Source organism: Mastomys coucha, unplaced genomic scaffold (genome assembly GCF_008632895.1).
Source record: "Mastomys coucha isolate ucsf_1 unplaced genomic scaffold, UCSF_Mcou_1 pScaffold1, whole genome shotgun sequence".
NCBI classification, from domain to species: domain Eukaryota; kingdom Metazoa; phylum Chordata; class Mammalia; order Rodentia; family Muridae; genus Mastomys; species Mastomys coucha.
This window is the reverse complement of record NW_022196891.1, coordinates 61466553-61479699: the sequence shown is the minus strand read 5'-3', so window position 1 is coordinate 61479699 and position 13147 is coordinate 61466553. Positions and strand designations below refer to the sequence as shown.

The 13147-nt window shown below is 41.7% G+C and overlaps 1 protein-coding gene across 1 annotated transcript; it reads right to left on the bottom strand.

Annotated features, from left to right (window-relative positions):
* Window positions 1-31: 31 nt before the first annotated feature.
* Window positions 32-9444, bottom strand: Sele (selectin E). Its single transcript, XM_031342280.1, has 14 exons — window positions 9347-9444; window positions 8961-9044; window positions 8084-8467; window positions 7339-7446; window positions 6664-6852; window positions 5777-5962; window positions 5486-5674; window positions 4265-4453; window positions 3625-3813; window positions 3355-3531; window positions 2570-2680; window positions 1751-1772; window positions 1576-1648; window positions 32-606 (listed from the first exon to the last, which is right to left on the bottom strand). Exons 2-13 carry the CDS (start codon window positions 9016-9018, stop codon window positions 1591-1593), a joined length of 1860 nt encoding a protein of 619 aa, XP_031198140.1. The 5' UTR covers window positions 9019-9044; window positions 9347-9444; the 3' UTR covers window positions 32-606; window positions 1576-1590.
* Between the last annotated feature and the right edge of the window lie 3703 nt (window positions 9445-13147).

Below are 13147 nucleotides of genomic sequence, written 5' to 3'. Positions count from 1 at the left end.
CCCAAGTGCTGGGATTAAAGGCATGTGCCACCACTGCCAGGCTGCCTAGCAGTCTTAACATGTAATATTCATCAGGATTTGCATCTTGTACCCCTAATGACACTCCTATGCTGTAACCTGAGAATATGGCAATTTTGCCTTTTTTTTCCAAGACAGAAATAGAAAATTGTTTGCTCAAAACTGCTGATAAATATTATTTACCCCTGTGACAACAGTACTGGAATTAGCTGTTGACACACTCCATGGGGAACAAGAGAAAGAAACAAGGCAACAAAATGCTGTTTCTGTTCCCAAATTCCAGAGTGACTAAGAGTCAGAATGAATTCTGTTCTTCCAGCCCCCCCTCCCGCCCCCTCTCCGTGGTCTATTCACTCTCGTTTGAAGAGAGCACCTCCACCTTCTGTTACAGCATGTTCTTGATACTGCCACTAACTAAGAAAGAGGAAACAGTCATTCTGGTAGAGGGCTGGCCTTGTCACTCAGTTTTGATCCATGGAGTCAGGATCCCAGTTTTTAAGCAGGCATGAGAGACCAGGATTCTTGTAGCCGGTTCATTTCCTGCTGTCTTCAGCATGTCATTCTATTTCCCATGATGCATTTGTGTTCCTGCAAACACAAGCAAGTATGAGGGCCTTCCAAATATCCTGCATGCTGGAAGCAGCAACAAAGCACATCAGCCAGCAGGCTGGCTCTTGGAGGCGGTCCAGACATGGACTCCCAAAGCCATTCAGTTATAATGAGACTAGTCTCTATGACACTAATACTAGATATACGTGAGTTATACCTGTTAAACCCTATGGGATATGCAACCCAAAGAATGAACCCTGGTGCACCGTGGGCTTTAACTAAATAGTACTATTCAACTATATTTGTCATCATTAAGGAGGGCAATGCTAATGAAGAAACTTAAGGAAGGGAGCCGTAGAGGCAAATTGAAACATCTAGTTTCTGTACAATTTTTCTCCAAGCCCCAAACTACACTAACAATTCTGTTCATTAAGCAAACACTTATTTAGAAGGACTTCACCTTCCAGACATGCTCTCAGAAGCAATGCAGACATTGCGGATCACAGATTTCAGATTCTGCTACTGCTGGTGTTTGTAGCTTTAGAAACTCAGGCAAGTTCTTATAAATTCTGTGCCTCATTCTCTTCATCTCAGAGGAATAAAAGAATAGGGCTGGTCTCTCCAAGTCCCCAGCTTAGATTCATGCTTAGGAATCTAATTGCTGAATAGAGTTAGTATTCGCCACCACCACCACTACCACCATCCATCCATCCATCCATCCATCCATCCATCCATCCATCCATCCATCCATCCATCCATTCATCCATCCATCCATAAGTAATATGATCCAAGAAGACCAACCTCTGCTGCTTCACTTACACACACACACACACACACACACACACAGAGAGAGAGAGAGAGAGAGAGAGAGAGAGAGAGAGACAATTTCTGTAAATTATCATCAAGACAGAGGTTCTCTCAAGCCAATGGCAGGCTTGAGGGTGTCAAGGAGAAACACCATTTGTAAAGGAGATTTTATGTCATTAACATGACCTGCTCAAGTCATACCTGATTGTTTTGAACTTAGATGATGTAAGAAGGCGCTTGATGGTTTCCAAACGATTGAAGGCTTTGGCAGCTGCTGTGGAAACCCAAGAAAAGAACGTCAAGCACTGCTTTCCCACATGCAGAGGGAACAAATGTATGTGTTACATAGCATGCTTTATACAAGAATTCACCTTACCTAGCAGGAACAAATTTCTTTGCTGCAAGAGAAAGAAAACTATTAGTTTGGACTAATGACTTTAAGCAAATCAGATTAATTTACTTGACTCATCTAGTCTTATATTCTCAGTATCACATGGCTCTGTAATAAGCATTTGGTGGCAATTAAGGTAAAAATGCAGAGGATAAAATATTCAAAGGCCACAGCAGCTTTCTGACACCAGGAAATAGCTGCATGCTCATTTTGCCTGATTCTTCTATGTTCTCCTAAGAAATCCAAAATCCATACTTTTACATGGAAGTTCCTAATGTCTTAAGTTTTAATTCAAAAACATTTAAATAGTGTGTAGACCAAAGGGGCCATGAGTATGTTTCCTATTCCTATGTGCATATATATATATGTATATATATATGCATATATATATAATCCTTATATATTATCCTGATTATTTATACACACACAAACTCATTTATGAATTTAGACTATTTCAAGCCATGTTCTCAGTTACTTGAAAGCATTTCACTTATGTGCCCGCTAGGATGTTGGTATAACGCTACAATTCTAATTGAACATCTCCAAGGTCACCATGGAATTTTACGTGAGTCTAGCCCTCTAGAGGTAAGCAGTGTTATCACAGTCAACATGGGCTTCCTAAAACTTTCAACATCAAGTTGAGGAATAATAAGTCCTTGTCCTGAAACTTTTGCTTAATTCCATTGCTATTTACTGGGGTTATTTAATAAGTAGATTCTACTCTATAGATTCTAGTGAAAAGTCTCAAGAGGCCATAGGTCATTAGCGAGGGGTCATTTTTAGAGTGTGGATGCCTGAATTTACCTTTCTTCTGAAAGTATCTCATCAAGAAGTAGAGCAATGAGGACGACGTCAGGAGTGAGGTTCCTGCTGCAGAAAGTGCAACTACCAAAGGACGGGTGGGGTTGACTGGGGCTGAGGAAACAATTTGGGAGGAGACAGTGTAAGCAACGCTTGGCTTTTGAGTCTTTCCACCCTGCCATTTGGCCTTTTCTCTGTATATTTATTACTATCATCAGAAGGACCACTATACAGAGATGGCATTGAAGATTTAATCAACTCCTCTCAAACCACCGTTGAGGTCACATCCCAGTGTTCCCAGGTAGAACGTAGCCTTGTAAAGCTCTTTGACACTTCGGCACCACACCTCCATTAGCACTGAACTACCCACTTGTAAAGCTCTTTGACACTACGGCACCACACCTCCATTAGCACTGAACTACCCTTGCTTTCTCTTTTTCACACTTATTTTCTACTCCTCTTTTTGTTTCCAGATCTCCCCTTTCCAATGATCAGAATTCCATCATGAGGGAACAGAAAGAGGTATAATGGGAAGAAAGGGAGAACAGGGAAGGACCAGGAAATAAATCATAACAGAAGAGGTCAGTGGTGAGTATTGGAGAGGAAAGTGGGGTGTCAGAGAAAAACAGAACATTCTACCTGATCCACTGACATCATTTTTTGTTGTCTTTCTATCCATCTCTATAGCCTATCATTCTGATTTGTGCATAATGGACAGTTAGCTTCCTTAGCATATAACATGCTTTCTTTCTCCTTCCCGAGGCATCTATCATCCATCAATGCCTTACCTTCACAGGTAGGTAGCATCCCAGACCAGTGTCCCGTGGCATCGCATGTCAGAACTGCAGATCCATTGAGTGTCCAACCATCAGGACATATGAATTCACACACTGTGCCAAAAACTGCTGTCCTGCTGCAGCTCATGTTCATCTTTCCTGGAACGTCAAGGCTTGAACATTGGACCACTGCAAAGGATATGTCGATAGAGGAAGTCAAGAAAATCATACCACAAAACCACTAAGTCAATGTGCGTCTGGGGAGTCTGAACTCAGTGTCACCTTGGCAGGAGGGGACTTCCTGGGTCCACTTTCCCTGGGATGTGCACTCAAGTTGAGGTGAGCCATGCAATCTAAAGCCCTCGTTGCATTGAAAGGCACATGAGGACTTGTAGGTGAATTCTCCAGTAGCAGCATGGGCACACTCCATGACAGCATTCTGCGGCTCAGGGACATCATCACATTTCACAGCTGGAAGAGAGAAGCCATCCCGAGGTATAAACATTGGACTATAGCAGGTGTCACATGGTGTTCAATAGCTTCTATCTTACGGTAAAATCTCAAGTGTGTCTGCAGGGGCTGAAGAGATGGCTCAGGGGGTAATGACATTTGCTGCCAATCTTAGCAAGTTGAATGTCATTCCTGGGACCCATATGATGGGACACACATAAAAATTGACTCCTGTAAGTTGTCTTCTGACCTCCATGTATGGGTCTTGGAGCAGAGAGAGAGGAGAGAGAAAGAGAGAAAGAGAGAGAGAGGGAGAGAGAGAGAGAGAGAGAGAGAGAGAGAGAGAAGGAGGAGGAGGAGGAGGAGGAGGAGGAGGAGGAGGAGGGACAGACAGAGGGAGGGAGGGAAGGAGGGAGGGAGGCAGGAAGGGAGGGAGGGAGGGAAGGAGGAATAGTTTTTTAAGAGAACATACCTGAGCACGTGGGCCTTTTGCTGTCCCACTCCCCTCTTGGACCACACTGAAGCCTTCTTGATCCCTTCAATTCAAATCCTTCTTCACATGAGAACTCACAACTGGACCCACTTTGGAAAGCTCCAGAAGCACTGGGAAGACATTTCATGTAGCCTCGCCGTGGTGCAGATAAGGCTTCACATTGGAAAGCTGAGAAGCCAGAGAAAGGGTGAGAAAAGGGGGAGAACATCTGTCATTCGATGGCCAAGTTCAACTGGCACAAGGCTATGCGTAAAGAACGCAAGATGATTCTTCATTATGAACTTCTGGCAAGGCGGCTGTGTTTCCTATGTGATCAAATCTCTCCATGATAAGGATGCCTAATACGAGGCAACTATTAGCGAGAATATGGTCTCTCCTTGCTGTCCTGATGTGCAGAGTGAGGGTAATGGGAACTTATATCACCAAAGAGAATGGCACAGACCTTGAATGCTTCCAAATGGTGCCAAAAAGAAAGAGAGAGGGGGGAGAGGGGAGAGAGAGAGAGAGAGAGAGAGAGAGAGAGAGAGAGAGAGAGAGAGAGAGAGAGAGACATTGTGGCTTTTTGCCCCTGAAACTCATTCAATACTAAATTTAGCTCTAACGATGCCAGGACTGGATAATGAAAACTGCTTGTCTGAACATTCTTGCCTTTGCTGTAAAGAGAATTACACTGTATTGCTTCTGTGTCTGTATCAAGACAACTTTTGTTGGTGACAGACATCGAGCTGGGGTACTGTGGTCACTGCTAGCTCTGAACTGCAGAAGCCATCACTGCTAGCTCTGAACTTCAGAAGCAGGTGGTACAGTGTGAGGGTCGAGCAGTGTTTTCATTGTGCTGAATTTTACATTTTAAACAAGACTTCTCATACATTATTAACTCCTACTCTATGCCAATGCCAGTAAATTAATATTTAATATACCTTAGTTTAGAAACAAGCAAAAGAAAACCATTTCCTTATTTTACTTGCATATAGTTGTGCTTCCTAGCTATGTATGTTTTTGTTTGTTTGTTTGTTTGTTTGTTTTAAATCAAGTCAGAGGTATTACTCTTGCCCTCACAATTAGTATCATTAGTTAAAGAGGATACCTGATGTCATCACCAGTGGCCAAGACGACAGGTTTTGTTTTGTTTTGTTTTGTTTTGTTTTGTTTTTTTAGAAATGAAAAAATGAAAGCATCAGAAGAGAGTTTCTTACTTACCTTTGCACACTGGGATTTGTGGTGTCCACTGCCCTTGGGCATTGCATTCAACCTGGGCTGGCCCCTGTAATGTGAAACTTGGCTCACAGGTGAAGCTGCAGGATGCCTTAAAGGCAAATTTTCCAGCTGTTGAGTTGCTGCAGCTCACAGAGCCATTCTGAGGCTGAGGGATGGCATCACAGGTCACGGCTACAACACAAGCACCAGTTCCAGTTAGTAAAGGTGGCTGGCCCATTCCAAGCCTTGGTTGAGGAAAAGAATGCAATGAATCTTAACCTGGAAGAGCTCTACCTTTGCATGATGGCATCTCGTTATCCCAGATGCCAGATGAGCTGCACTGTAGATTCTGAGCTCCAGTTCGCTGGTACCCTTCCTCACAGTCAAATGTGCACGTTGTGTTCCATGGGTAGCTCCCAGGACTTGAGGAACATTTCCTGACTCCATGGGCAGGGTGGGTCAAAGCTTCACATTCAACCACTGAGGAGATGAGAGAGAAGAGAGAGTTTTACTCAAAAAAAAAAAAGTGCTTTCATTTTCTCTTGAATTAGGGTTTATTAAAGAAGGTGAGACCATCTTCAGAGGGCATAATCCAAACTCCTGTGACAGTTCTTGATAACAAAAGGACCCATAACGATTGCTTTAGTCTTTACTATACTATTCATATTTTCATCTTTTGCTAGGTGGTCTTGGATCTATTTTACGACACATGGAAACAACAACAACAAAAACAACAACAACAACAAACCCAATGGCCTCTAGATCAAGATCCATGACTCTGTGTAAAAGCAATATTAGCATACAAAATATCTAAGCAGCAAAATATTTTCGATTGCTCCAGAGAACTAAGATTGCCGTGCAAAGAGAAGCTCCCTGATCAATAGAGAGCTAAGCAAGGTCCTATTGCATGGGAGAGCCAAACAGGAAAGTCCACGAGAAAATTATGAGATTGTCTAGATGTGTTTCCACTGTCTCCATGACAGCTTCCTTTACATGTCACCAGGATCTCAGAAATACCCGTTTTCGGAAAAAAGAAAAAATGGAAAAAAATCCTATGCTAAAATAAACAGGTACCAGAGAGAGGAGAACTCATGTTCCACAGAATTGGAAAAAGTTACAAGTTGGATAAAATCTAAGGCAATGAGGAAGAGTGAAAAGGTTTGCTGCACTGGGAGAGTTACCATGGCAGGTTGGAGCAGGCGCACTCCACTCTCCAGAGGACATACAACGCATGGTGGTCTCCATGCTGCTGGGCATGTAGCCCCTTTTACAGCTGAAGGAGCAGGAGGAATTATAGCTGAAGAGGCCAAATGGGTGGGTGCAGTTCAGGCTTCCAAGGTCAGGGTGTTCCTGTGCTTTGCAGGTCACAACTGAAAAAAAAAAAAAAAAAAAAAAAAAAAAAAAAAAAAAAAAAAAAGAATCAGGTCTGCTCATCTCTCCCCTTGTATTTGAGAGAGGAACACTGGTTGCCATAGTTATTGCCCATTGAACATTTTCGGTGGTCCAGGCTGTATGGAACCATTAGACTATGAAGCTGTTCCTATTACTATGTTCTTAGTTCTCTGGAACCTAAAACGCTAAGCTACAGCTAGTTGCCACATGACATCATTTAGTTTCATGACAACTGGAATAGTCAAGTCACTCTATAGGACTACTTTGTCAAGGTGCCATAAATAACACGGGTAGTAAGTCTGGAGTGTGACCCAAGAGAGTCTGACCTCATAGTTTCAGCTATTATATCACTGTTACTCAGTGTATTCAGGTAGAGGAAACACATGGGTCTGACTGACAAGCCATCTGGAACATGAGAGGGTGTTACCGTCTTTGGAGAAGGAACAGGTGAGGTCAAGACTTACCTTGCTCACAGTTGGGTCCCAGGAAGCCCGGGTGGCACTTGCAGGTGTAACTATTGATGGTCTCTACACATTCACCATGACCACTGCAGGATGCATTGGTACACGAAGCTATAGAAAACATAGTCCATATGAGGACAATCAATTATTATGGTGCTCATCATGACTTTGTTTACTTTTAATTTAGAATCAGTGCAATCCAGGTAATACCAATGACATTAGAGCTCGAGACTTTGACTGACATGCCAGATCCAAGTACCAGGCTCATCTGTTGTATATTTTGGTGGTAATAAATGCACATTAGTAGAATAGCTACAAACAAACAACTAAGACACATATTTTATGTGAGTATATATATATATGTATATATATACATATATATACTATGTATATACATATATACACATACAATATATTCAATATACATAGTATATACATATATATATCTATATACATATAAGTACACATATATGTATAATTCTTGCCTTTACTCACACAAATCAGTACAAACAGATGCATTTAGTTTCATGACAACTGGAATAGTCAAGTCACTCTATAGGACTACTTTGTCAAGGTGCCATAAATAACACGGGTAGTAAGTCACACACCTTTAGTTATATTCATGTGGATTAAAATCGTTTATAATCATCTCTTTGAAAAAACAAACAGAAAATGTGCACAGCAGAGACCAATTAATTTACACATTCTAAATCTGTCAGGCTGCCTCCGCCATACAGAAACTTCATACCTGTGTAGCACAGAGCCAGTTTCCTTTTGTCACATCTTTCATCGTTCCACATGCCTGAGTCTTTGGGCCGTTGGATGTAGATCTCTACACAGTCCTCATTTCTTTGCTTGTTATTTGGTTCTCCTGGCGCCCAGTTCTTTGCTTCCTCTGTCAGAGGCTTTTTGGTCCCCACCCAGATCCATATGTTATTGACTTTTCTGATTCCAATCCAGTAGTAACTTGGTGAATATTTCAGACTGGCATTTAGATAATTGATCTCTTCCCTGTTTTGAATCGCCACCAGATGGGTGTAGTCCCGCTGACAATACGCACTGGCTTCATCGTACGTCATGAGCTCACTGGAGGCATTGTAGTACCAAGCGGTGCTCTCTCCAGTGAGGAGAACTGGGTTGGGTCAAGAAAGAAATAGCAAAGTTTAGTCCTGAATTGTGTTGTCTTGCTTTTGGCTTAGAGGGGCCCTTGTGTTTGTTCAAACTATTGCTTTTAAAAGGAAGAAGAAGAGCTCCCCAAGGGGGCTAGCATTTCTACATATCACTGTGTGCCATTATCTGCTGGTGCCTTATGGCAAACACAATGTTATACTCCAACTTCACAGTACAACGGAAGTCAGAGAAAGCAAACTTCATTGGATGCTATGTGATACTACTTGAGCCCCCTTTCAGGAACCAGATGAATGAATCTTCACAAGGTCTGAATCTTCACAAGGCCACTTAAGGTCCATCCCTCCCACCACAAGGCAGAACCCTGCAGGGAGAGGCCAGTGGTTCTGCTAATCACCATCTAAAGCATAGAACAGCCTCACACAACAAAATATCCTGTTCTTAAAAATCAGTGGGATGAGGAGGAGAGTCCCTGATCTCCCATCACTTCAGCTTACCAAAAGTGAGAGCAGAGAGAAAGCGTGAGGCATTCATGACTCCAGCAGTTCCTTTCATCCAGATGTTAGACCGGAGAAACTTTCCTGAGGAGAGAAAGTGCGGAATTAGTCAGAGAAGGAAATTCTAAGTGTGGGTTGCTCACACCCTTCTATCATATAGCATTTAAGTCAAAGCTGTGAGGTTTTAGAATCCTGTACCTTGTTCCTTATTTCACAGGCATCTAGCCTGGAGAATCAATGCAAACTTTAAATTTCCATAATTTTAAACAGAGAAAAAGTAGGTTTTAATTACAATGCTATAGCACTTTAGACAGGTCTTTTTTATCAGAATGCCTTCTTGCATATGCAGGCATGCAAGGCTCCTTTGGCTTGGCATCTGTACTTACTGTTTGGTGGAATCACTGTTTGGGTGATGAGTTCCTTGGGTGTATTGCTCCTCTTCGCTGTCTTCGTTCTTCTAGCAGTTTTGATGTGTAGTCAGTGGAGGACCACTGAGCGCGGCTTCTGCTGGAGTCTCTTTATAGGGGAGCTGGCTTCCTGTGACTCAGAGGACATTATTATCAAAATCTGTAAAGAGGAAATCCTCAACCCCAACTAGAAACTTTTCTGGGAATATCCGCCAAGCTAAAACACTTTCATGGTGATGTCAGAGACTCTGTCCCTCTAAATTAATGCTTTTTTTTTCTGGGCTCTTATATTTGTATGCAGTTTTATCAAATATGATACAAGTATGTAATGCTAATTCCTGTGGTAGAAAGTCTAATTACCATTATCAATCATGTGTAGAACTTGGTTTCACAAAGATAAGCTGGCTAAGAATGTTTTATTACCCATGATCTGTCACTCTCAATTTTTTGTGTATACCTGTTGCTTATGCATCAGCACCCAGTCTCTGCTCAGTCACCGCTACCTTGGCCTATCCTAACAGGCACTGTGATGCAGGGGAGTCATTCATGAACACATTTCTTCTTGTGTTCTATTCATTAGCTATGATGACGTTACAAAAAATGCTTCATTCATATATTCTAAATAATGTCTTATTTTTATACAATACAAATTAAATGGGAGATAAAACCTTCTCCCTTCCTGTCATTTTTCATTTTCTGGATATCGCAATATCCAATGTTCTGTGCTTTAGATGGTAGTTAGCAGAACCACTGGCCTCTCCCTGCCTTGTGGTGGGAAGAATGGACTTTAAGTGGTCTATTCAGGCTTTGTGAAGATTCATTCAACTGGTTCCTGAAAGGGGGCTCAATCCCTCATCTCTGCTTACTTAGCTGAATAGGGTTGTTATTGTTCAGCACATGTAGAAATATAACCCACACACCTTTAGTTATATTCATGTGGATCTTTAGATATAATGCATAGGAAGCCTATTTTCTTTACACATGTCTTCAACCACTTGTTCTTATCTTTCTTTCTGATACTGCCATCTCTATCTAAACCTCTTTTAGGGAGGATTAAAGCAGTGAAGTTGTGCTCATACATAACCTGTCTGTCTGTCTGTCTACCTACCTGCTTACATATTACAATTACAAATGTGCATCTAATATTTTTAAAAGCCTAGTCAAGTAAGTGTGACATATGCCTGTCAGCCTGGCACTTGGGAGGCTGACACAGGAGTTCGAGTCCACCCTAAGTTCCAGACTTGACTAAAGGTGTGAGACACCATCTCAAAATAGAGTATATATATATATATATATATATATATATATATATATATATATTAACTTAAACCTTGAAACAAAATTTGTGCTGCATGTTGATTAAGTACAGTATCTGTAGTGACACAGTACCTGATCATACTGTAAGTTGCCAAGTGCTTCCTCTATCCTCTATGGCACACTTTATTCATATTGTCATGTTCATCTGTGTTGTTTTGTGATTCTATAATTTGTGAAATGTGTACCCTATCCTTGTTGCACAGGTGAGGGAATTAAGGAACCATGATTTATCTATCTATCTATCTATCTATCTATCTATCTATCTACCTACCTACCTACCTATCATCTATCTATTCATCTATCTATCTATCTATCTATCTATCTATCTATCATCTACCTATCATCTATCTATTCATCTATCTGCCTATCTATCATCTCTCTATTCATCTATCTACTTACCATCTATCTATTCATCTATCACCTATCTATCTATAATCTATCAGTCTATCTACCTATCTTTTTATCATCTATCTATCTAACCACCTACAGGATTTTCAGGTCTAGTCTCAGGGGCAAAACATAGGAAATATCTTGGAGGGATACAGGATGCTAGGGTGAGTGGATGAGTAATAACACACCTCTCATTATGTTTGTGTGCATCTTTAGGTAGAATGTACAGGAAGCCTCCTTTACTTACAGATCTTTTTTATGATATTGAGGTCTCTACCTAAAGTTGTAGGAATCCTGCATTGTTGAATCCCAGGAAACTGATCTCCAGATCCCTCACCCTTCCCCAGGTCACGATGCCGTCAGTTGTTATGCCCGTACCGAGGTTTCTGCTCTTCCTCGCTCCCCAGGCTTTGCTTCTTTCTTCCTGAAGCTTCCTGATCACTGAAGTTCTCTACTAAGTGATGTGAGGTTTGGGGGCAGGAAAAAGACCCAGGACAGTGAGTACCAGGGATGGGATGCCATCGGAGAGGCATGCTCAGAAATAGGAAGCGAGTTGGGAAGGAAAAACTACAGGCAAGGAAACTGTGTGCCCTGCCTGGAAGGAGTGGCTGACTCTAAGCCACATTTGCCAAAAGATTTTGATCAAAGGCAAGCTTTCTTTAAGGCAAAAGAGGAAAATGTATACTCTAAGATTATACTGAAAGAGCTTTAGGTAGAGACCTCAATATCATAAAAAAGATCTGTAAGTAAAGGAGGCTTCCTGTACATTCTACCTAAAGATGCACACAAACATAATGAGAGGTGTGTTATTACTCATCCACTCACCCTAGCATCCTGTATCCCTCCAAGATATTTCCTATGTTTTGCCCCTGAGACTAGACCTGAAAATCCTGTAGGTGGACAGTGGAAGCTGATAGCCTTGCTTTCTTGTTGCTCATGTTGCTGGAGAAGCCATAAACAGAACCCCCCGAAGAAGCTCAGGACAAGAGGAGGGGATTATTGCCAGCCTTCTGTAGCTACCTCATATGGCTCCTCCTTCATCTGGTCCATTCTGCCCAGTGCTAATGAGGAGCATTTGTTTTTTGCAGTGGAAGGTAAGTTGAAAAGGAAATTAGATGAGGCTTGAATAGTTGGAGGGGGTTAGATATTAATTCTCTTCAAATAATACAAACTTCATTAAAAAAAAAAACAAAAAAACAACAACAAAAAAAACCCAAGCAGCTTAGAAGTACCCGTCTATACTAAGTCTCCAAACTGAAGATGTAGCCAGTTAACTTTAAACTGTTGTTTTTCAACCTGGGCTGATAGATACCCCTTGAGGATGTCAGTCTTGAGGTAGGGAGGGGCCAACAGAGGATATAGGGTCACTGAAGACAAGTGGTACAATTCTCATCAAGACTGTCCCGTAGAGACAGCAGATTGCTGGGTACGGTGGAAAGTAGCCCTTGGCTATAACCACACATGACAAGCGAAACAAAGCCCTCTCTAGGTGTGTCAGTTCAAGTTTCAACTGTCAACTGCTGAGTGCTGGCTTTGTCTCCAGCTTGCATGGCTTCGTCTCCAGCTTGGCAGCACCACATTCCTAACTTTCTAACTTTATATCAGGGGTTTTAAGAAGGCAAGTGCAGGCAGTGCCCTCTCTTCTCATCTCCTTGAGGGGAGCTCCCTGTTTTCCCTACCTCTGCAAAAAGCCTTTTTAAAAAACCTCTTAGTTTTGGATTTTTAAGAACCTCAGTACCTCTAAATTTCTACTTTGACGATATCTAAATTATCTTTATAGAATGGACAGAGAAAGAAATCCTCATGAAGATCCAATCTTATTTACAGCTATGCAAACATTTCTCTTCAACTATCCAAATGATTAAAAAAAAAAAATTAGTATTAGTATGCCACCACACCACAGAGAGACATTCCTTGTTTGATCAAAGTCTAAGTACATTTGATGTAAAACTGGTCTGGTTGTGTCTCGCTTGGCTTCCCAATAACTCACTTGGGATTTGTAGACCCCTTCAGACAGCCTGGTAAAGCAAGAGCAGCGCTCCACACTCTGCTCCCCACACCCACGGAAAGATG